At 40.0% G+C, this 24,626-nt stretch overlaps 1 protein-coding gene across 4 annotated transcripts in view; it reads right to left on the reverse strand.

Moving 5' to 3' along the window:
• Positions 1 to 433: 433 nt before the first annotated feature.
• The window catches only part of tnrc18 (trinucleotide repeat containing 18), an 81,128-nt gene continuing 56,935 nt past the window's right edge, over positions 434 to 24,626 (reverse strand). Inside the window, exons 18-30 of one of the 4 annotated variants that reach the window (XM_056453975.1) lie at positions 24,298 to 24,537; positions 21,166 to 21,569; positions 20,637 to 20,765; positions 19,047 to 19,224; positions 17,175 to 17,292; positions 9,653 to 9,728; positions 9,112 to 9,220; positions 8,470 to 8,586; positions 7,863 to 8,021; positions 6,278 to 7,560; positions 4,704 to 4,940; positions 4,489 to 4,563; positions 434 to 4,403 (exon numbers count right to left, since the gene is read on the reverse strand). In XM_056453975.1, coding sequence (XP_056309950.1) covers positions 4,197 to 4,403; positions 4,489 to 4,563; positions 4,704 to 4,940; positions 6,278 to 7,560; positions 7,863 to 8,021; positions 8,470 to 8,586; positions 9,112 to 9,220; positions 9,653 to 9,728; positions 17,175 to 17,292; positions 19,047 to 19,224; positions 20,637 to 20,765; positions 21,166 to 21,569; positions 24,298 to 24,537 — 3,332 coding nt within the window. In that variant the 3' untranslated portion in view covers positions 434 to 4,196. Of the gene's footprint in view, positions 4,404 to 4,488; positions 4,564 to 4,703; positions 4,941 to 6,277; positions 7,561 to 7,862; positions 8,022 to 8,469; positions 8,587 to 9,111; positions 9,221 to 9,652; positions 9,729 to 17,174; positions 17,293 to 19,046; positions 19,225 to 20,636; positions 20,769 to 21,165; positions 21,570 to 24,297; positions 24,538 to 24,626 lie in introns of all 4 variants that reach the window. The other 3 variants (XM_056453977.1, XM_056453976.1, XM_056453974.1) reach the window with 3 other exon arrangements.

Below are 24,626 nucleotides of genomic sequence, written 5' to 3' on the forward strand. Positions count from 1 at the left end.
TAGCCCCTTTAAGCTATTTTTTGCGATAGTCTACAGAACAAACCATCATTATACAATAACTTGCCTAATTACCCTAAGCTGCCTAGTTAACCTAAGTAAGTCTTCAGTCTAAATGTCACTTTAAGCTGTTCAGAAGTGTCTTGAAAATATGTAGTACAATATTCTGTACTGTCATATTGAAAAAAAAAATCTTTTCTCTGTTAAACACAAATTGGGGAAAAAAATTAATGGGGAGGGAGGGGGGGTGGCTAATAATTCAGAGGGGCTAATAATTCTGACTTTAACTGTATGTAAAGATTACGTTCAGCATCATGTGTTTCATTCCTTGAATTCATCACAATTTCAAACAACCAATTTCATGCAGGATAGGTAGTAACGTGTCCCCCCTTATTTACTTAAACAGGCCATCGATAAATGACTGCGACAAACTCGGTTCCATTTCATGACATTTATTGATGAACTAGAAAATACTGATACTAAAAGAATTGAAAAACACTGATAATGCTGGTTGCATCAGTAAAAAAACAAGCAAAACAAAGAAACAAATCCAATTCCATTAAGTTCCAATACACACAAGTCAACAGCAATCTTTAATAATGGTTTCAGTTTTCTAAAAAAATGTATTTCATCATTTTGTTTCGATTTTTTTATACAAGATTAAATGTGTACAAAGTATATCCATACTCATCTCCCCCTCTCATAAAGGATCATTTACAAAACCTTGATGCTTTAAAATTTCAAACAATAACTTCAAAACTATAGCTTTTTAGATTTCATTATTATTATTATTAGTTTTATTTTGTAACAGGACCATACCAATGCTGAAGGAACAGCAGATGAAGACCAGTGAAGGACCAGCCTCCAGTCCACACTCTCTTTCTCTCATCTCCCACATTCATGAACACGTTCCTTCCCTCACTAGCAGCTACCTCACAAAATCCAAATTCAGCAGTATTGCACATTAAGCATGGAGGACGATTGTTCCGAGAGGGGGAATGTCATTAAGAAAGGAAAAAAAAAACAGAATCATGCAAACAGTGAAGTCTATTACGCGTCTACTCGGCTATACACTGTTTTCTAATACGCCAGTTAAACCTTATACATCATAAAAGATACACTCAAACGGACCCTGGACGAGTAGCAGGTTTATCCCATATTGCTGCTACCAGCAGAGGCCACTGTCCCATACAGGGATGGACTCCGACCTCTATTCACGTTACACTACATCACAATAAGCAAAATATACTTTTGATTGCTCTAATATTATTCCTAGAAGCATATATATATGCGATTTCTAATACATGCAGACAAAAATACTCTAAAAAGTGCTTTACAGTTTGACTCAAGCTCTGTGTAAACGTTTTGTATTGAGGGGCACTTAAATTGTACAACTCGCTAAACAGGCAAAGATATCAATTCAACACAGATCTGCATTTAAAAAGACTGTGTCAAATGCAAAAACGAGCTTGCTTAATGTTGCTTCAGATTCACTGTGCATTCAAAGATCATTTGGCATTTGAATTAGCTTTGGGTATGTGTAAAATCATCGACCAAATTAGGTGATTTGGAGAAGAAGAAAAAAAACAGTCCGGAAATAGGCTGAATATCTGTTTTAAGCCTCTAGAGCACACATACACAATGATAAAACATGTTAAGAAATACAACCTATTGAATATCAACAAGATAATATCTCTTTAAGAGAGACTGGGCAATGTAATATGAAACATACATGACAAAAAATATATATATTTATATATATTTTAAACCGTAATAGTGTCAACATTTCTGTAATATAAAGAAATTTCCGAAATACTGAGTAGGCCAAATATTTTCCAATCCAAAAGATTGTAAGTGTCTAGTGTCCATACCCTTCTTGATCTCACCGTCCTCCCTCAATAACGGGAAAAATTAATCAATGATACAAAGAATCAAATCAGCATCATTCACAGAGACATCATGGCAAACTAATTTAAAAACAGGCAATATTTTAAAAGCCCACATGCAGTGAGATTTCTTTAACAAGTGTTACAAAACAAAGACAAAACATGAAACGTTAAACCAAGGTGGGAGGTAGAACGAATTACAGTTTAAAAAAAAAGGTTTGGCAGGGCTCCTGCTGGAAAAAAGTAGCCTCTAACCTCTTATGCTTTCTAAATATCTTGGTAACAAGTAAAAAAAGATAAGTACAGATCAACGAGTCGTATTTGTTTCAAGATTAAAAAAACAAACGATATACAGATTGTTCAACAAAACTGTTCCTTCCAGCATCAAACAGGACACGTGCTTGATCCGCACGTGTTCAATCTTAAAAAGAAAGAAAAACAACATTCATATCTCCCTCTATGAACCGTAAAAATGAGGCACAAATAAGAACCGTAATTACAATTAAGCAAATAAGGTGTTCACTAATCTCTTCATCCATGCGAGGAAGCCATAAATCAAATACATTTGACTGGTCTTGATTAGAGAAGCAGCGAATACATAGCCTGGTCCTAACAGCCTCTGATGACGGATGGCACTTTCTCCGCAGCACAATATCAATCAGTAGGAACTATTTTCAAAGACAACATTCAGGCTTTGATTCTGCCGGTACGCGGCAGCTTTTAGGGAGGCAAGGTTAAGGCTATTAAGAACAAACCAGAAAACGGCTTGGAATAACGGAGAGCAAAAAGGCGAGATAGAGAAGAAAAAAAAACGTAGATGCGAGAAAGGCAGAAAACAACTCTGCTTTCAACTTTCAGGGCTAACAGATAACGTCACCTGGGCTGTTGCTTGTTTGTTTACGTGAAGAAAGTGCTTTCATGCATGAGATGTAATTGCTTTCAGTGGGGGATAATTCAAGAAAAAGGGAAAGCAAGTAAAATAGACATGATAAGCAAGCGCCGCTTGATTATATGGTGCTTTTAAACTCTCGTTCTCCATCTCTCACTGACCCTGAGAAGCAATGAGAGAACTATAACGATTTTCACGTCCACCTGCAAAGGGGATTGTCAAGGGAAGTCTGTCCCATGTAAGACCATGGGCAGAATTTAAGTGCTTTCTGTTGTAAAACTGCATTATGGGACAACTGGCTTCGAACACTGTCAAATCCCACAAACCGTCTGTCCTGTAATAGTAGTTTTGATATCAAGATTACATTACGTCGTCAATGTAGTGGGCATCTGAGATTCCAGTAACAACTAACAAGACCTGTACTCTAAAACTAGTTCCTGATATCTGTTAACATTTAAACTTTATTCACAGTTTATTAAAGCTTTTTTTTTCATCTTTTGCTGCTTTAAAAAAATTACTGTCACATAAATCTATGGTACACCAAAATAAAATATTTGTTCATATCATATATATATATAGCTTGTATGCATGTATTTACAAACGGGCGTCATCTGCGTCGGTCTCCATCTCAGTAGAGCCCTTGACTCATAAAAAGAAACCTTCTTGCCGAGGATCATATATAAATATTCTGATAGATCTTCTAGGCCGCTCAGTGGAAAAGTGACTCACACTTTCCTATTAATAAACAGTCCTTGCAGGCTCGCAGACCACAGGTCTGTCCCTTCTTTTAAGTGCTTCTCACATGGGCTGCAGCTTCACGTCTGGTATCATTTTACCCGTCCGATTTCATTAACCTGCCCTTGAAGTTCTGGCAGGGTTTTACCAGTAGTAACTGGACAGCAGAGTGCGTGGTGGAGACGGCTCTCTGGGCAGAAGTGTGACATGGCCTGCCAGCTTTAATTACTCTTTCCGTTGTTGGTCCCACAGCCAAGAAAGCTGCTTCCAAGCAGGCCTTTTCACCCGGAGAACAAGTCCTGCAGAAGTGGTGTCACCTCCATTTCAGCCGCACTGGTGATTACTGAGACAAACGGAGTTGACCTTTCAGACGTTTATGTCAGGTTTTCACTTTCTTTAAAACATTTGACTGTAGATTTCCGAACATCATCCACAATCACGTCACTGATGTGAAACAAGGTGCAGCAATAACAGACTAGACTTTGAATCTGTGCTAGCACAAATCTACTGTACCAACTTCATGTTTGAAATGAAGCGCAGAAATGACATCTGTTGAAGTAGACTCTAATCTCAATGATGCTTGTGTCTCTGCTGGATGCTTTCTACAGTTGGACATTTGGTGTAGCCAACACGTTTGTCAAGCCCTTGTATCTCATTCGTTTCGTTCCGCAAGTGTCATTTGATGATCCTCAGCAGATTACAGGAACCCCATCAGTGTTAAAGATCATTCCAGTGGTGGGCTCGTAGGTGCCAGCCAGGTAGTAGAGGTCTTCGCTGTCCTGATACTTCTTCGTTTTGATCATTTGTTCATATTGCTCAAGGCTGACCACCAGACATTTATGGGAAATGGTTTGAACGTCGTTCTCATCAATGTGAGAGGACTGGTACAGGGCCCGCTGGAAAGAGAAAGCAGAGAGATCTATCAGTCTGTTTCCACCGTGGCCAATGTGATCAAACCATTCACTGGATTGGTTTTCTTACCTCCATGAAGTCTTTCCTCTGGTTTGAAGCTTGCAGAACAGCGGGAAGACTTTGGCCGGACATTTGATCCCAGTTCTGCAAACAAAATTCGATTAGTTACAAACCCAGATAGAGAGGAAAGACTGGGACAAATTCAAGTGCAATTCCAGCTATAACGTCACGTTGAAATGCCCGCAAACCATTATTCTTGTTTAGCAAAGGGAGATGAAAGTAACCTTTTTGTCATGAAGTTTCTTTCCAGGGTTGGTTTCCTCAGGATGATAGAACCATTTTACACGGACCACCATGTTGTTTCCCCAGGACTCCCACATGCTCTGGATGTGTCCAATGAAGGGGAGGTTGGGTCGGCCAGCAGACAGGAATACAGCACAGTCTCCAATACGGATCATTTCCTTCCCACGCATTATGGCTTTGTAGAAAAGCTTTTTCGCCTTCCCTTTCATTCCCCGTCTCTGTCAGAGGTTGAGGAAAAAGCAAATGGTTGTGTCTTTTGTTATAAGAAGGTCACTGTTTTTTTTTTACCAGGTCTTTATTTATATTTTTAATCAATCAATCAATAAACAAAGTAACAGTCGCAAACACAACAAGACTAAATTAAGCATTAATCATTTCATTAATTGAAAAAATATATTTATGCATTATGATTTCACATGGTGTGATTCCTGAACAATTATGCAATTAATAAAGTTGAGAATTCGTTGACATGAGATAAAAGGATATTGATGCTTAGCTGACAGATTTGTATTTTTTGGATTAAATAGTTTGCCCACTGGTCTAGCCATGCTGTTTCATAATAATTAAAAAATATTGAGACTGGACAACAGCAAGCTACTGAAGACACAGCAACCGAACCCAGTGTTGATGAAGGAGATAACACGTTTTGGGCTCTATTTTTAACAATCCTTTTAACAATCTATGCACATGGTTTAAAGCACATAGCGCAGGTGCACTTATGATGTGTTTGAATCCACTTTTCTTAAGGATGTGGAAAATGGTTGGAATGCAAAGATGCATAAACTAAAAGTGTTGTCCTTATTCTTTAAATGAGATGTGAGTGTTTTTTTGCCGTAACGTGCTTTAAACCAACCAGAGTCTCTTTTCTTATTCCCTTTAAAAGCAAGTTGTGCTCACACACTGGTGGACTTTGTAAGTCAATGTCAATCCATCACTACTGCAAATAGGCATACAATGACTATCCATTAATAATCTGTCACATTCCAATTCTTTATTATTTTCATTTTTAAAGATGTTTGTGTGCTGCTGCACATCGCTGTTTAATAAGCAATGTGTATGTGCGTTGTGGACACACCTATTGATGCATATCTCTAATGCTCCTTATATTCTAAAAGAAATAAAAATAACGGTGTCATTGACTTTAGACCAAGTTATAGGGGGTTATTTTAGCCTCAAAATAGAAATCTGTCAACAATGTGCCTTAACACTTTGGAATTCAAACCAGCATGACTATGGGCGTATTTGCCTTGAGATACGATATAAAGTGGGTATCAGATCAGAAAAGCACTGCATTAAATTCTATTTTTCCATGCCACATCTTTAAAATATGGAAATTAATTTTGGAATTTCTGTGCTAGCCTGTTGCTAATGACGGTGTCTGCATTTAAACTGTAAACGAGATTACAACATTGATGCTGTAAAAGTAACCTTATGAAATTGAAAATAGTCACATAAACCTTTCACTGGAAGTTCATCATTGGCTGAAAAACACTAGCTGTGGATAAGACACTAGGATAACTGTCGGAAACACAATAACTTGAATCCATGAACTTACCTGAGTAGGCTTTCCAAACCACTTCCACAGTTGTCTGGCAGGAAGGAAAGCAGAGATCTTGGGCCTGTTCTCGACAGATGGTAGTCTCTGTCTTTTTGCCAGCTCCTTTGTAGTTGGAAGATGGATTCCCTCTCGTCTTTTGGGAAGACCGACACCCTGTTTAACCTTCTGCTGTCTCTGGGGCTTCTGCTGCTGGTGCCGTTGCTGCGTTGTAGATGACTGTTTCTGGAGCTTATGGATGTTAGAAGCAGACCCCGTTTTTGCCTTTGCATCTTCCTCCTCTGGAGATGCTGCATGCTCTGTGGCAGGGGATGGTTGAGAATCAGCGACCGGCTCTTCGTCTGAGCTACAGGAGGATTCTTCATCGCTGGTGGTGGAGGATGAGGAGGAGGAGGAGGAGGAGTGGGAACCAGATGAAGAACTGCTTGTAGATGAGCTGGAAGAGGTGGGACTTGATGCCCGTGAGCTGATAGAGCTGGCAGAGTCTTGTTTGGGCTTCTCCTGCGTGGCCCTTTCCTCCTCTTCACCATCCGACTCGGAGCTGCTGCTGCTACTGCTGCTGGAGCACTCCAGATCCTTCTTTTCCTTCTCGTCTGAATTGCTGACCTTCATTAAACCCTCGCTGCTGCTCCCAAGCTTACGAACACTATAGGTGGACACGCTTTCTGCTGTAGGAGGCTCTGCCTCAACTGGCTTGCTTTTAGCTTTCAGCGTTTTCTCAGTAGTAGATATAGTAGTGTAGCTGACACCCATCACAGACTTATTCTCTCTTTTGGTGTGGTTCTGGCCCTCCATCATCATCAGGGCTTTGGTCTTCTTGGTTTTGGGTGACATGACTCCCTCATGGTCCAACTTGATGAGGATCTCAGTCTGAGGTTGCTTGCGTTGCGTTTTCACAGCAAATCCAGATGCCTCCTCCTCAGGCTTTCGCAAGCGTTTGACTGTCTTTCCTTTCCCCGTGGGACTTGCAGTCTCATTGTTGGATATAAACGAGGCCAGAGAAGTGGAGGGCTCATTATAGAGATCCACAGACAAAACTTTTCCATAGAGTGGCTGAGAGTAGACAGACTGGGGCTGGGAACGCACTTTGGCTGGAGGCTTGATTCCTGTGGTTTTCTTCTGGTTTTCATTAGATACGGGGATGGAGGCACTGGCTGTGCCGACTTGCTTAATTTTTCTACCTGGCCGTGGGCTGCTTTTCTGGTTGGACAGGGGCCTCTCTGGGACTAGCGTCGGGGTTGGTGTGTCAGGCTTTTCATGCTCTTTTGGAGCAGCTTCAGGCTCTGGAAAGCAGCACAGGAGGGAAGGTTTTAATATGCCAGACCAAAAACACACTTACCGCTATAAAAATGCTGGGAGGCTAAAAGCTGTTCCTGTTCTGACAGTAAGTTCTTTCCAAGCACAAAAAAGTGATTTACTATCTTTGAAACCACCAATCCAGTCCACTTTTGTAAGATCACTGCATTTCTCATTTCTGAAACACTACTTATGACTGCTTAATGTTTAATCTGAACCTAAGCAATAACCACTTTTAGAAAAATATGCCTCGTCTGTACTAGCCAAAATGTCAGCGTTTGGAAATTACCATGCTTGGGTTTGGGTTTTCTTCCCCTTCCCTTGCTTTTTGGAGCAGACTCATCCGTGATTTTAGGTGGTGTCTCTTTGCCATCAGGTACATCCTTACTGCACTTCCTTCCTCGCCTTTTGGTGCTGGCCACAAGGAGGGCAGGGGATGGTTCCGCACCTGTTCAGATAAATCCAGTTTAGAAAACCAGTACAAGACCCTACACTAATACAAATACAGTAAATACTAAAATGCTGGCACATCTCCAAGTGCTTCTCTGCTTCAAATATTTTGAAAATGTTCATACATAAACATTTTCACAGTCCAACACATATACACACACACTCATTAATATTTACCCAGTGCTCTTAAATATTACACACAAACCTTCAAACCTCTCAGTCTCACCCTCAATCACATGCAACCCCCTGGCAACTAGTGGATAAACATCTTTTACTGAATCCATCATCAAGCTTCAAGAGCAAAACCAAACAAAAATCATTGGCCACATGCACTCCAAATCAAACAGAGTGCATATGGGCTTGTTTACATAACTTGGGCATTCAGGTAGCGTTTCATGCACTCTTTTGAGCCTCGGCTTGTACCCCCTGCTTCGTTGAATACTCACACTGAATCTTGTAGTCTGCTGGCAGCAATCGAATATGAGAGAGCGGGATTCGTCCGGTGTCTCCATCATCAAACTCCACTGTAATCAAGTCGTCCACGTCTTCCATGTCCGGGCTCCCTGTGGACAAGTAACAGGGTTGACGACTGATGCAAAAGAACACGCATCACCTCAATTTACATTTCCACTGAGTGAAACAGCAAATACTGCTGTGCAAAAAGAGTGACCGCATATTTCTCAGTGGTGTAGAAGCGGCAGCAGCGATTCATACTGGGCCTTTTCATTCTCATTGGCTGACAGCGCCAGTAGCAGAGACCTCCCTTTAAGAGTTTCTTGACAAGTCTCCAGCTCCCTCCTTCCTCAGCAGGAGGGAAAATAAATAATAATAGAGCAGCGCTCTGCATGTAGCTAACCACACCATCCCTCATTCCCCAGCTCGGTTTATCTGGCAGCGCTTATGGGCTTGGCTAAAAGATTTAGATTAAAGGAAATGAAACAACCCTGAAAGGTTTTCATACTGCGCCTCAGTACAGAGGACAGTGGACAATTGTGCATATTTTTCCATTCGAGCAGTAAAACGCATTGGTTAATAGTCCGTAATAGCCAGTGAAAGGTGCTCGATTAAGTGGAACAGCAAAACCGTACCTCTGACGACCGTGCCAGGGTAGAGGCAACGGTACTGCTGGCTCCAGTAGGCTGCAATCCGGGTCCCCTGGGGAAGGTATCTGACGGAGGGCGGTTTCACATCAATAATCTGTAGGACAGAGGCAGGGTGGATCACAGAGGATTATTAAATCAACACCTTTGTGCATTCACACACTGAGCAGTCATTGTTCTTCTAAGCTGAATAACTAATGAATCATTTTCAGTTGAGGAAATGTATATTTTGTGTATACAATCCATCTTGGCAGTGGTCTGCTTACAACGGTACATTAGGAAGGAAAGGCAGTAGCCACAAAAGCGTGTGTGCCTAAACCAACAGACAGAGGTACTGGAGCAAAACATGCCCTTAGCTTAATAGCAGGGGAAGGTGCTAAACAGCTTCTATATTACAGCATGCCCCAGGCCTCCTAGCGGAGAGAGGAAACCGTGGAGTGTGCCCGGAGAAAAACACACAGGCCTGTTGTGGTGAGCCGTAACGTGTATGTGGGTCAGTGCTCAGTGTAGGGCAGCGTGGCATACTGACCGCCTCCTGTAGCAGCTGTTCCAGGCAGTAGATGTGTGGCCTGTTCCCCCTTTCGCCCTCCACCACAACGCTATATCTGTAAGACAGGACAGAGTCATGAGATCAAAATCCTGAACATCATGTTTTGTAACTCATTTTACTTCCGAGGTGTGACTTGAGAATGAATCTAAGACATATTCTTTGGAAATTGTATGGTGAAAATGATTGTTCTCTAACACAGCCTGCATTATTTAAACATAATCCTGCATTAAATTACTGCATTATAGGACCAATATTTATTATAGAGCAACTTTGAATATACACACACAAATAGTCTAGGGCAGGGATGTTCAAACTCGGTCCTGGAGGGCCAGTGTCCTGCAAGGTTTAGCTCCAACTTCCTACAACATGCCTGCCTGGAAGTTTCTAGTAAACCTAGAATGAGCTTGTTTAGCTGGTTCAGATGTGTTTATTTGGGGTTGGAACTAAAATATGCAGGACGCCAGCCTTCCAGGAACGAGCTTGGACACCCCTGGTCTAGGGTGTGGATTTGTTTTAGTCCACTGCTTGTAACTGGAGGCGGATCAAAATGCAAGCTTGCAATTGATTGTAGGAAAGAGGTTTTAAAGGACTAAATGAACAGTCTGGCATGCAGTACGTCACTGAAAGATAACACCGTGAAATCAACTTATAGTATTTTTATTGAAAACATTAGGTAATAACTAAATACATGGATGAATCACTTGCAATATGCATGTAGAAACAGATTTGTTTTATTTATTGCAAATTTTAAAGGCATTAACCACAATAACAGTCTGAGGAGTTGTTGCATTTGTTGCTGTTTTTGGCTAAGATTAACTAATAGCAATGCAATAAAACCTTCAATAGACCACTGTTGTTTGCTATAAGCATTCACTAGTAAATAATACTTGCCATGTTGCATAGGCTGGAAGCAGATAGATGGAAGCTATCTGTGCCCAGAACATAATGGATAGTCTAAAAATACATAGTAGTAGGCTGTAGGGGGAGATGCAGGGGGGGCAAAGGGGCAAAACTGAAAGTCTCAGCAGCCCAAGAGCACGAAGACAAGGTTCTATTGAGAAACATACTGAGCTTTGAACCGGCTTTTATTCACAATGCCCAAAGGGACTGGCTTTGCCTCCAACCACACTCCCCTTCTTATTCAAGCTCAACCTCAGGGACGAAATTTGGAGGGGCTTGGCCTTTTTTAAAAAGAATTCTTTACTCTATAAATTTATCCTTTTGTGGCACTTTTATTGTCTTTACTGTCAAGAAGTCAGAGCAGTGGGGGAAAGGCAAGAGAAGTCAGTTTCTTGACATATCACATGTGAGAGCCAAAATCGTCTCTGACGCAAATGGAAAAAAAAGGAATAAAGAGAGGCAGACCAGGCTAAGTCAGTGTGTAGGCAGAGCACAATCCAAACACAGGCTTCTCTCTTCCAGATCTGGAATATTATTGGAATATTATTTCTGGAAGATGGCAGTGTTTCACCTCGGGGAGAAAAAAAAAACGCCTACATTCAGCTCAAGAATAATTAGCACATGCACTGACGACGTAAAATAAAAAGGAAGCTTTCAGAGATTTATCGCTTGTTGGAAAAACAGAAGAATAACAATGACCAGCTTTTTAAAGTGCAGGTCACTCTCTATTATTAGCATGGGCCTTATAAATCAGCATGGGCGTACACGCGGCTACATGTGTGACGTCCAACATTGGGCTTCTGCTTTTAAAAAAAGTACTGACAGTTGGATGTTTGGCCTTTTTCATTTGGATTCATGAGGGTGCCTGCAGTTCAAGCATGGACTTAGAGCCAGGCTTCAGAGGTGTCCATCACTGAGTGGCAGCCTTATTACTGTGACATGGACCTGGGAGGTGATGTGGGACAGCCTTCCTCCTGGATCTGGCCTGAGGGGGAGGACTCTGCTGGCCAAAGCTGATTGGTTCTGTCTGCAAAGCCAGGGATAAATTCACACCAGCTGCCTCGGGGAGGGGTGGGGGAGAGGGGGGGTGAGGAAGATTGACCGGACGAGCAGGGTTAAATATCTGTCATGTGGATGGATCGCCTGATGTGGGCTTGGGACATGGGAAGGGTCATCCTAAAATGTTTTTGTTGATAAGTGGAGGGGAACGTATTTGGTACTAAAGGTCATTGTGAAGTCATTTGTAATTGTAATAAAATGTCCTTTGGGAAACTTATTTTAAACATAGAAATAGTTTTTTTTCCTAAATATATTTACTTAATAATATACAATACTTAATAATATATTAATAGACAAATTTTCATATCCAGTGCCTAAAAATGCAACACTGATGTCCAAATTCTTGAATGCTTTTTAAAGATTCTATGCTGTAAACTAACAGTGGTTTTCAACCTGTGAGCCGTGGCCCCCTAGTGGGCTGTTACCATATCGCAAGGGGGCGGACAGTTGTTATTACTAGAAATAACATTGTTATTTATACATGTAAAATGTCTAGTCATAATTTGATAATCAATAACGAGAAATAAATAAGAATATATGGCTGTCAGGGTGGCACGGTGGTTAGCAAAGCAAGAAGGTTGCTAGTTCGAGTCCCGGCTGGACCAGTTGACATGTCTGTGTGGAGTTTGCATGTTCTCCCTGTGTTTGTGTGGGTTTACTCCTGCATTTCCCCCTGTCCAAACACATGCGCTATAGGTGAATTAAATGAACTAATTTGGCTCTTTTATTTTTTTAAATTAATTTTATGGGTGTTTCCCAGTACTGGGTTATGGCTGGAAGGGCATCCGTTGCATAAACCATATGCTGGAATAGTTGGCGGTTCATTCCGCTGTGGCGACCTCTGAAATAGAAACTAAGCCGAAGGAAAATTAATGAATGGATGAATATGGCCGTCAACGGGTTCAGTGCTCCAGTTCTCTGCCAGTTTTGACTGCTTGTTTGACCTAGAGAACTGCACTTGCAAAACCCAATGCAACTAGGACAATATTTGCTAATGCTGGTGTAAGCATTAAGATGCTTATGTTTGTGCAGAGTTCTTAAAATTATCTGTGAGGAAAAAAATTATTAAAAGGCAAATAAACTTTATCTAACTCATAGAACAAGGACACATTTTAAGGCCCTGTCCCTCAGGAAGGAGCAAGAGATGGAATCGCTGCACAGTGGTGCTTGTTTCTATGTGGATATGTCTATTTTGTGGTGGAACAATTCAGACGTCGCTATATAACTACAATCCACAAATTTGTATTTGCTTAAATCTAACACAGATGTTCTGTGGAAGTAGAGCAAAACCTAAATATTGCAGAAAATTTTCAGGTTTCCTTAAACCATGTCAGCCTTAAACCGAGTCTCTCTGAGCTTGGTGGCTTGTTATGTACATTTTATGTTTAATCAAATCATCAGCAGTTTATTCAGTTAAGAGACTTGCTTCTGAGTATAAGTTACCAACCAGCCACAAATAGAGGGTTCATTTAAAAATGGTAATGGGCCACAGAAACATACACGTTTGGTTTAGAGGGCCATGAGTTAAAAGTTTGGGAACCATTACTGTAAGCTATACACACTCTTGAAAATCCCATTTTTAGTTAAAAATGATACTTTTTTCCATGAAGATGGCTTTGTTTTCAGAATGCAAAACATTTCTCCCAGAAATCCTGTAGAATCCTTTATCCAGTTAGAAGATAAAAATAAAAACTCCTAAAGCATTTACAATTTAATGTGCTATATACATCAGACGTTCACTAAATGGTCCGTGGCATCTAAAGGCTGAGGTCCTGGTCACCTGGTCACTTGGTCCTGGTCACCTGGTTTGATTTTGTTTTATATATCTTCAAACTGTACTTGATCCACACACTAAACCAAACATCACTTAATATAAATAAAAACCTAAAACTTTCAATAGAAGAGCACAAATCTGAGACTTTAAAGATGGTTATTTACATATCAATAGAGAAGAGAAAGTAGTTACGCATTGAGGCACAAATGCAATTTGCCGTATTACATTTCTTACAGAGATGACATGATGACATTCAGAAATCTTTGATTAGTGTTGAAACAGGGAGGAGGAATTTTAGCTGTGAAAAATCTATTTTTCCCCCTCTCTACACAGAATCTCTTAAACATAATTAAAGATACAACAGAGAAAAATGGCGAGCCAGTGAAGGATGGAGCGAAAGCTTCAATTAGTTTGCCATTACCAATAAATAATGGGCCTGTGCCATTAGCATGGTCTTCACGTCGGAAAGTGTGACAATGCCTTTGCCAAAGGACTTTTCTGAGCAGAACACACCAGGCTTCATGAAAGCTGAGGCTCAGGCTGAGAACAGACACTTTTCCTTACCCCAGATTTCAGTTCCAATTCAACACCGGCTGTGTGAGTTATTGACTGCACAATTAAGCAGTCTGCTCTCATGGACTGCAAGTATGTTCATGCCTGCAGAAGCCTGGGCTCTCCACAACGGCCTCTGTTAATGAAGACAGGCGAGGCTTATAAACAGCAGTGGCGACGGTGGCAGCATATAAACATCTGAGTGCCCGAGTGTGCATTTTCAATCTTTGAATGCATTTTAGGTGTTGTGAAGCACAAGCAGACACAAAATTACATTTCCTGAGGGGCAGGGTGGACAACAAGCGATCTGTTGAAGTCAAGCCCTCTGCACTAGCGCCTGCTCTCGTCATATTAAATGCTTTCACAACCAGCTTTCACTGTCACACTGAACTACCCACGTTGAAGAGCTATGGTGTAACAGTCCTGCACAAAGGCACCTTCCCTTTGCCTGGCTGGAACGGGCTATTTTTAGTACAAGAGACACATGCACAGCGAGCAATAGAGGAGAGATATTTCACTGCCAAAACATGACAAACATATCTCATTATGTGCTGCAAATGAACAGATAAAGCACCACCGTTCTGCTCCCTTACATTAGGGAGAAAACTGTTTCTAGTACACACATAGTAGTGTCCAGATTTTCAGCTCGTTGCCTGACCTCTGGCTCACAGACCGCTGGAATTTGGGAGAAGGATTGTGATGGGGGTTTGAATGATGGCTGCTCCTCGCTCCCGCACTGATAAGAGGAAGACGTGTTTCTGTGCTGCATGCTAAACACTTGCTCTAATGAAACTAAAATGGAGGAAAACACATTTCACAGAGGGCAGAAACACTACAGAGCCCCTCTCATTAAAGATCCCCGGACCAGATGCTGCACCAGTTTGACATTTTTCACCAAATGAGATTATCCTTTATAGGGATGACTTTGAGAGGAACTCTCTCGCCCCTCAATAGACTAAAACTTGTTCATCCAAGTGGATAATAGGCCATGGGAGACCGCAGAAAGCATACAAAGTCCAAACAAAACAAAACTGCCCATTTCTGTCATCGCCGCCCTCAAGACACTTCACACCCCTTCTGTTTCCTGACCAAACAGAACGTTGCACTTCCAAATTTTTCCATGGAGAACTCTGAACTGAACCTTACAATGGGAAAAACTTGGCAAATATTTCAGCCCCGTAACAGTAAGTGGCTCAGGCAAGCAGTTCGGTAAAAAGAATGTGTAAGTGGCCAGGGAGCTAAAGCTAAATAGAGCGCTGGAATGACTGCCAACTTTTTCGTGGCCTTGGTTTGAAGCCTTGGACCAAAGTAACCAGCTCTAAAATAAGTCAACACACTACGTTTGATTTAAAGCACTTAAAAACAAACTAGACAATTCTCTCTTCCTAGAAATGTTTTTCAACAAAATAGGATTTTGGAGTCTTTACGATGCGTTTTCTTACTCTAAAACAACTCTATTTTTGTTCTTTAATTCATCAAACATCATAAATTTAAGAAGCTATAAAGTTAAGTAATTTAAATAGCTAGTTTTTAAATAAGCACTAAGAAAAGACTACAGTGACAGTAAGTTTCCAGAAGTAAAAACCATTCATTATCTGCACAGGGATAGAAAAAAATAACATTGATATCGGCTGATTTGATATAACTTTGATAATCAAACACAGCTGATATAACGATTATGTTATCGTTCTGATATGAAAATTAGAACGATATCTTTAAGTTGGTAGATTATGTAATTGTACGGAACTACCTTTCTATATAATCATCTTGCGTTTTTAATTTTTTTGCTTTGAGTAAGCTATTCAATTCTTAAGATCAGTTCAAACTTTTAGAAAGTTTTTAAAAATAAAATCAGTTGTTCACTCTATAAAAAATATTGTTTTGAAATATTTATATTTATCAGCTAAAATATCGGTTATCTGTTTCCAAATCTTAAGAGCTATCGGTTGTCAATATCGACCAAAAATTCCATATCGGTGCATCCCTAAATTCAATTATCAGTGATCTAAGATTAGATTTAGTGATCTAAATCTAATTCAATTATCCGGGGGGCATATCAGTGACTGACAATTCATAGGAGGGCCATTTTAACATTCTAGCACTTAAACCTGATTTATTAATGCACTCAGACGTTCTTCTTCAGAGTATCATAGCTCTATCTTATTGTTTCTTGTTACATATTGAAAAGGAAGCTTAAATTGCTATGAAAACATAACTTTAGTGACTACTGGCAATTGTTCTTCTGAATATCTTTTTTTTTTTTTTGTAAAACTACAACAAAGAGGGGGAAAGTGTATATATATATATATATATATATATATATATATATATATATATATATATATATATACACATACATACATACATGCACACATGCGCACACACAATTTAGCCAGCAGTAAAATATTACAAATGCACATTTTTATACAAAACTTAATATGCATATGAGGAGAATCTATTATTGAGACCATTTAAATCTAATATTAGCAAAGTTATCAGATTTACACCACTAACATGAAGATGTGTTTGTACAACAAAATACAGACGGTATAAAACTGATTAAAATCAAATGACCTTTAAATAGTTACAAAAAGTATTTACAGGCGCAAATGGCGTGCGGGCCGACAGTTTGAGACCTCTGTCTAAGAGAGATCTTTAGCTCCACCTACTCCAATGAAGCACCACAGATTATCCAACTAAGTCAGGTTCGCCATGTGCCAAAATACTTAAATATTGAAATACATACAATTTATGATTTTCATACAAGTGTGATTCATCTTGTAACTGATTGGTTTAGCTGATTTCTTATATACCATGTGTCTCAAACTCAGTTCCTGGAGGGCCACAGCTCTGCACAGTTTTGCTCCAACCCTAATCAAACACAGCTGATCCAAATAATCAAGGTGTTCAAGACTTGTAGAGACTATTAAGCAGGTGTGAGTTGGAGGCGGTTGGAGCTCAAATCTGCAATTGTGGCCCTCCAGGAATTGAGTTTGAGACCACTGTTATATACCAAGATACCAATTTATACACCACGTTAATTCTGTATGCAGTTTATGCAAACCTATTTTCACTACATTTAGAAAATTTATATATATATTATTTTACAGAAACCCAGATCTTGCACACTAAGGCAACTATTAATTTGGCAAACAATATGGAAGACACAGCAGAGGGTATAAAGAGAATGAAAACAGGAGGCAGGAGGTCTCTTACATGTCAGGCGAGTGAACTGTGCTGACGTGGCCGGCATACAGGAGCTTGTCATCCATAGGGATGAGGACCCGTAATCCATCCTGCAGTTCATCTTTGTTAATGACACAGTTCCGAGGGGCTGGGAAAGAACAAAGGGGGGGATGAGAAGTGCTACAGAGAGAAAGAGGCATGTCAAAACTTGCTCTACTAAATTAAGCCTCAACACCACCTGAAAGTTGCAAATGTTTGAGAAAATAGCTGTTCTCCAAAACCCATGGGACTGCTAGTGGATGCAGCCTTTTAATGTGAAGACTGTTCCCAAAGGTGACAATCATGCAGCATTCTAAATATACCTCAGTTTAGACTAATTTCAAGACAGCATCACAAGTATTAATGGTGGATAACATCCCTGAACACACTGCAACAAAATAAAGATATAAAAATCCAATATGGCAGGTGAAATGTCAATGAAAAAGATATTCGATGAACTAAATCTCAGAAGAAAATGTAAATACCACAAAACTACAACAAAAACAGGACATACTTTACAATAAGCTTTCATTAGTTCATGAATTTAAGAACATGAACTAATAATAAACAATACTCACAGCACTTATTGTTCATAATTCAATATTCACTAAAGCATTATCAGTGGTGGAAAGAGTACTGAAAAATCATACTCATGTAAAAGTACCATTACTTGCCCAAAAATGTAGAGTTAAAGTATCTGTTGTAAATACTACTCGAGGTATAAGGTAGACCTTTTAAAAGTGTTCAAGAGTAGGGATCGTTACACTGTAAAAAGCTTACCGTTCACTTAAACGCACATTAAAACCAAAACATTCTGAAGTGCATTTAGTTATTGTTTAAGGCCATTTCGGTCATCATACAGTAAACATCCACCATTTTCTCTTCAGTGACATCAAATCAGTCTCTTGGTCATTGCCCAAGATCTTCTTGGACCCCTTTTAATGCTTCCAAACAGTTTGCTGCATGTCTTAAGGTAGTTCAGTATGATGCAATTTACCTTCTATGCGCAATTTAATTGCACAGGAATCGCAGGACTGATTTTTCTAAGTTTGAAGGAAAGTAGTGGAGTAAAATACCAATATAGCACTAAAAATGTACTCAAGGGAAAGCAAAAGTACACATTTTTAAGACTACTTGGTACATTTCTGAGAAAAAAATACTCAATTAGTCATTTGTGTATTTGTAATTTGTTACTTCACACCACTGCGCATTATTAAAATCCAAATTCATACTTGTTAAACGTCCCAGGAACTAATGAGAAATACCAGATGAATATATTCCGTAATAAATGTATTGTTCATTGTTTTATTATGTAAATACATCAACTAACCTTACTGTATAGTGTTAGCAAACATTATAAATGTATATTGTATCTGAATGTGTTGCCCTGTGTACTTGAGCATTGCACAGTTGGCTTAGTAAAATGCTCACATCAAATCCTTTTGAAATGCATCTCTTTCTCATGGGGAGCACTATATGTGCGGCACACAGACTTGCCAACACAGCTCTAATTTGGTAACTTATGACGTTTCATGGCGTTATGAAGCAGTCAATGCAGGTAACAAGCAGCTCACAAGGTTTAGATATGAACCTAATGCGTGCAATAACTCGCATCTCGTCCCATTAATGTATGAATGCAATCAGGCCGAATCAATTTTCTGATTTTTAATGCTGGATTAAGATAAGATAGGCTGTGAAATTATCTCTCCCCCACGTCATTCAAAAGACATTCACTTTTAATTGAGTGCACGGACAGGAAAATGAAGTCTGATTTAGTCGTAAAACTGCAATTAAAAATGGGGGTGTAATGAAGGGAAAGAGCCTTGCTGACAAGAGGGAATGTGGAAAAAAAAAAAGTCTCACCGGGGGTGCAGGGTCTTTCGGGCTGAGCGTTCACAGGGGGATTCTCGTCCTCGGAGAAGCTGCTGTCCTGGTTGGGCTCAAAGTCCTCATCAGCAGCCATACTTTCCATCAGTTTACTGACAGCGCCGCCCTTCCCTCGAGCCTGCTGGGGGAATTCAAGTACATTTTGCCCCAATTCCTATGACAATATGAAATATTGAACACGGAGACATTGTTGGTTCAGTTCTAAGGATGAGACCCATGTGCTTACTAGAAGAGAATTGATTCAGTAAAACCCATTTAGATGAGTGACAAGCTCGGCTCGTGAGACGTAGGATTTCTTGATTTCGAATGCAGCGAATACCCAGAGGAGTTCCAGAGCTTCTGCCGCGTGCATTATAACATGTGATTTATACATAAGGCCAAAGAAATAGCAGCGCTGGAGAGTTTTAAAATGCAGTGGAGATTTATCTTGAGCAGAGATAAATAAATTGTGCAGAAGGGGCGGAGAAATGAACGGAGCGAGATGTCGTTTGGTTAATTTCGCTGCTTTCCCGCTGAGTGTGCAGTCTAATTAGGCTTGCTGCTCTACTGCGCTCTCCCCTTTTCTCTCTCCTTCTCCATCTCCTTTGGTCACGGTGGGTTCCGAGAGCAGGCCCATACAGACCGGGACAGGGGAGCAGGAAGGGGCAGCTCATTTAAATGCAAGGCTTCTCTCCCAGTGGGCCTCGGGCCTGCCAGGTAAAATTATTCTAATCCCTTTCGGTGTTTCAGCGTAGCACAAAATGGCTGCTCTAAGCTAGGTTTCAAATATTTATTTTCTGGCGTGCTAAAAATGTTAACACAATGCTTATTTTATTCTTGTAAGAGTGTGAAAGCAGACAACAACAACAAAAAACAATCTACATTGGAATATGTGTTTTATAGTATAATATAATTTATACTAAAATGTGTCAGTAGAATTTTTAATAAAAGTTATTTTAATTTGGTTTATTTACATTTCTTAAAATAATATCACTATGACAGCTTAATATAACAACCATTCTCTATTTGAATACATTTTAAAATGGCATTTATTTCTCTGATGAAAAGATTTAAATCAGTTTAAACAGCTTAACATTTTGGGGAAAACCAAGAAATCTTTGTCTTTAAAGTATCCTCGAGATACTTTAGTTCGAGATCTCGAGTTCACCCAAAAACTAAAACTTACTGACACCCCAAGTTATTTCAAAACTTTTTTCGGTTACAAAACAATATTTTAAAGAATGTTTCCAATTTTTTGTATTTACCAGAAGAAAAAAAACTGAAACCGGTTTGGAACAAGTGGTGGCTGAGAAAATATGATGGTAGAATGTTCATTTTAGGGTCAACTATACCTTCAATAACAGTATAAACCCCCACTGAGTCCCACTGAATTTCAATATATTTTTACCCTAGCTTTTGAATTATAATGTACTACTAGCATGCAGTTGCTATATTACAATACTTAAAATCTAATTCAAATTCACAAGCATAAATTCTATTATGCTATATAACAATAAACATAAGTGCAATATCATCCAATTTATCTCTACTTGGCACTGCATGTCTGTTGAAGAAGGTAATATCTACCTCTCTGGCTTTAGGCTTTTGGACCTTGTTCTTGCGTCCTGGGCTGACAGGGAGAGATCCGGTGGTTTCTGAGGGTGTGCTGGAGAGCTGGGGTGGGGGCAGACACAGGGGGTTCTCCTTAATCCTCTTCTTCTGGAACATTCACACCAGATACAAAGCCAAACCATCAGCATGGACAAGAGTGAAAAGCCTCATACAAATGCCTGACACAATCGGGCTCAGTTCTCCCAGACATTACAGCCATTCAACAACACTGGATAGACAAGTAAACATTAATAGGCAGCCGTGTACTGAACACTTAAGAGAAAAAAAACAAGGGAGGACTCGGAGGGAGGAACGGTGATGGTTAGTAATTGTAGCCTGGCAAGCTGCAGTCATCCTTTTGTGTCCAACAACATGACACTCACAGCAGGAGGTTTTCTTGTCCGACAAATGTAGCAGGACACCTGCTGGTGGTATCAAGCGCCCATACCGTTTGATTGTGGCTGGCAAGCAAGACTTGAGATATATCAATAAAACAATGGCTTACCTTGTTGGGATCTTTCACCTCCTTGGTTTTGGCCAGCTCCTTGGGGCTCTGCGGGGAGGTTTTCGGGCCACGGGCAGGTTTGGGAGTGAGCGGAAGAGGAGTTTTACTGGATGGGGAGATGGGGGTGGACTGAGCAGCATCATGGAGGAAGATGCGTTCGCTCCGCCGCCGCGTCCACTGTTCGTCTTCACTCCCATCCGCTGTAAGGTCGAAACTAAACTCCCTGGGAGACTTGGGTTTCTTGGGTTTGCGTCCACGCTTGGTGGGGCTGGAGTCGTCACGCATCACGCTCGCGGGTGGCAAGAGAGGAAGCTCGGGAGCGGATCTCTTGCCATGCAACAGCGACGGAAACTTCTTTCTTGTCTTGACATCACTCTCCGAATCGGTAAACTCAAACTCTGTACCTACAATCCAGAAGATAAAACATTTCATTATTACTTAAAGCGAACACTCAATCTGCTTTCATGTGGCATTTCTTCGTCTCTGATGGACCTCTTGTTATAAAAACTGTGTTCCTCCATTCTTTTACAAAATGTTATGACTGTCTCAAGCATGGGTAATTAAATTAAAAATTATAAATGAAAAGAAATTTGTAAAATGTTTACAAAATACCTCAGGTTTAACTGTACAAGTGGCTATTTTAGTCAAGTCATTATTTTTTTCATCTATACTTTTCTAAAAAACACAGGAACTTACATTTTGTCACTGAAAACCATGTCCTCTGGTGTGACACTATATGCTAATTTTAAATCAGGCAATTCTATGGGCAATTAGTTCCCTATTCAAGATCATGTGGCTGCAATCCCTGATGTGCACCTATTAAGTTGTCTCAGCATTTGTTTGCAACCACTATAAAAATGTTGTTTTGTTTTCCTCTGGTGAGACCCCATTTATTGAAAATCTCCAACATATCTGACAAGTCGTGGAAAAAAAAAATCATAAGTGTCCAAAAATGAAGATAAATTGCTATCACAAAATGTTTACATTATTAAGGGTTGCTTTTCATAATTGTTGCTATGTCATAACATAGGACATAATTATGTCACCCATAGCCCAAGTTTTAAGTCTCCCAAGTTTCAGTGTTTTAAGAAGCAATAGGGTTCCTATCAAAATCATCCCTAGAGACTATTTGGAGGGATGTAAACAAAAGAATCCAAAAAGAGCCACATATTGACAATAATGTTATGACAGTTGTTTTAACATTAAATTATGATTGAATGGCAACAGTTATGAAATAACTTGATAATAAGCAGGAAATGATCATGGGCCAAGGACATGACCACGTTGAAATGGTCTATAATGGATAATCTTAAATTCAGTACTAATTAGGGGTGCACGATATTGGAAAAATCTGATATTGCAATATGTTATTTTTCTAGGATAAATATTGCAATATGAACACTGTTTCAGAAGATGGTTTGAATAGCTCCATTTGGTGGCTTTCTGGGGAGTCTAAGAGTTTTTGGGTACATAAATTGAATAATTACAATGCAAAGAAAAGCTTTTCTTACTTTGTTTTGTCTTGTTTCTTGTCTAAATATCACAAAACATTTTTAGACCAAAGAAGAAAGTGAAAAATCAAGAGATTTAGCTTGTTTTAAGGAAATTATCTGCCAGTGATATAAGTGAAATAACCTTGTTTTCACTATGAAACGTAGATATTTGGACTAGAAACAAGACAAAAATTCTAAGTAAGAAATGTTTTTTCTTGCATAAGTCATTTAAACTCCATATAAATACAGTGATTAAATACAATTCTGTAGCTCCAGGGGGCTGTTCCATAAACCAAGCTTAGACAAAAAGCCAGACTTATATTGTTAAGTCAGGTTTATTAAAGTTTATTAACATGGTTTATTTATTACAGTGAGGCTGCAATGCATTAAAACTTTTTCTTGCAAGCAACAATTGGCAATAAGCGCGTATTCTCTCTCTCTTTCTTTATGTTTAAATTAATATATGTTTGAACTCTAAAAACAAACACTTCTCAGTCACAGTGAACATAGCTGTCTTATTTCAGAGATATTTCAGTTCTCGTGGTGGCCATGGTAGCACACAACATAATCGATGCATCTATGCTCGACCTACAGGGTTTCATGACTGTAACGTGCACGAGCAGTTATCTAGATTATTTAAACTGATCTCAGATTAGTTAGATCTAATCATCTTCAACTGTTTTGCTGTAATAGAACTAAATTAAGCGTGGAAGTCTAATTCGGCTCATTCAAGTCAGGTTTTTGGTTTTTAATCCCCGCTTTTCCAAGCGACTTTCATAAAACAGCCCCCTGGTCAACTATAATTCAGACTGGACATTGCATATGTTTGCGATGTGACTATTGCGGATGCGCACATTGCGATATTGATGCTGAAAGTATATATTATGCAGGCCTAGTACAAATGTTGTAAACCATTAATATGACCCTTTATTTTCTCAAACATCAGACAACATACAATTTTTGTTCCAAAAAAAAAAAAGAAAAGCTTTTTATAGCCTATTTGTCAACTCAAATACAATGCCATCTGCTATAATTTAAAGCATCTACAAATGGTCAACTCATTTGCAAACGCAGAACGACAATATAACACGCACATGTGAGAAATAACCAGGGCCAGATGTGGCAGAATTAAGTCAGAATGTTGTAGCAGGGTCTTGGAATAGTTAATGAAGGGGGCTGTTGGTCTCTGCTGGCAGGCCTGTCGCGTGCTCCACTGGATACCCGCTCAGGATCACAGCTCAACCTCATCAAAGCAAGGCCTGTCAGCATTGCATTCTCAGCAAGCGCAAGCAGCGCAGCAAACACACACACAAACACACACACTGATATGCGGCGAGGGGATAATGACACTCCATTCTCAAGGTGGGGCACAACTGATGGGTGTCTATATTGAATAACACCCCTACTGAGTGACTGCTCCAAGCACAATGTGTTTTCATCTGCCAGCACCTTTCAATTCCCTCACTCGCCAGCGCACAAGCACGACAGAGCGCTACAAAAGACAGCCAATAACAATGCATCACCTTGTCACCTGGGAATTCAAGTCCCACAGGCTTGGAAAAGCAGCTGATGTAACATTAGAGAGATTACAGATGAACCTAAGTGTATAGGGAAAAAAAACAACCAAACGCTTCCTTACCCAGAAGACTCTGCCGTTCCTCTTTCTTTTTGGCTTTCTGTTTGGCCTCCAGTTGGACAAGGGAGAGCGGATTGGTGATGATGGGGCTTGGGATAGCACTGGCGGCGAAGCGGGCCAGAAGACCCAGCCCGCTCTCTTCTACTGATGACGAACACAGGCCATCACTTTCATCAAGCTCGTAATCATACCCATCTTCATCCTCGTCGTCATCCTCGGAATCATCCCGCTCGGTGAAATACTCTGTTGAGAATGGGAAGAAAGTCATTTAGGACGCTTGACAAAAATATGAGCTTCAGAAATCAATGAAGATGAACCCCGTCACAAGTCCC

This window comes from Danio aesculapii, chromosome 3, assembly GCF_903798145.1.
Source record: "Danio aesculapii chromosome 3, fDanAes4.1, whole genome shotgun sequence".
NCBI classification, from domain to species: domain Eukaryota; kingdom Metazoa; phylum Chordata; class Actinopteri; order Cypriniformes; family Danionidae; genus Danio; species Danio aesculapii.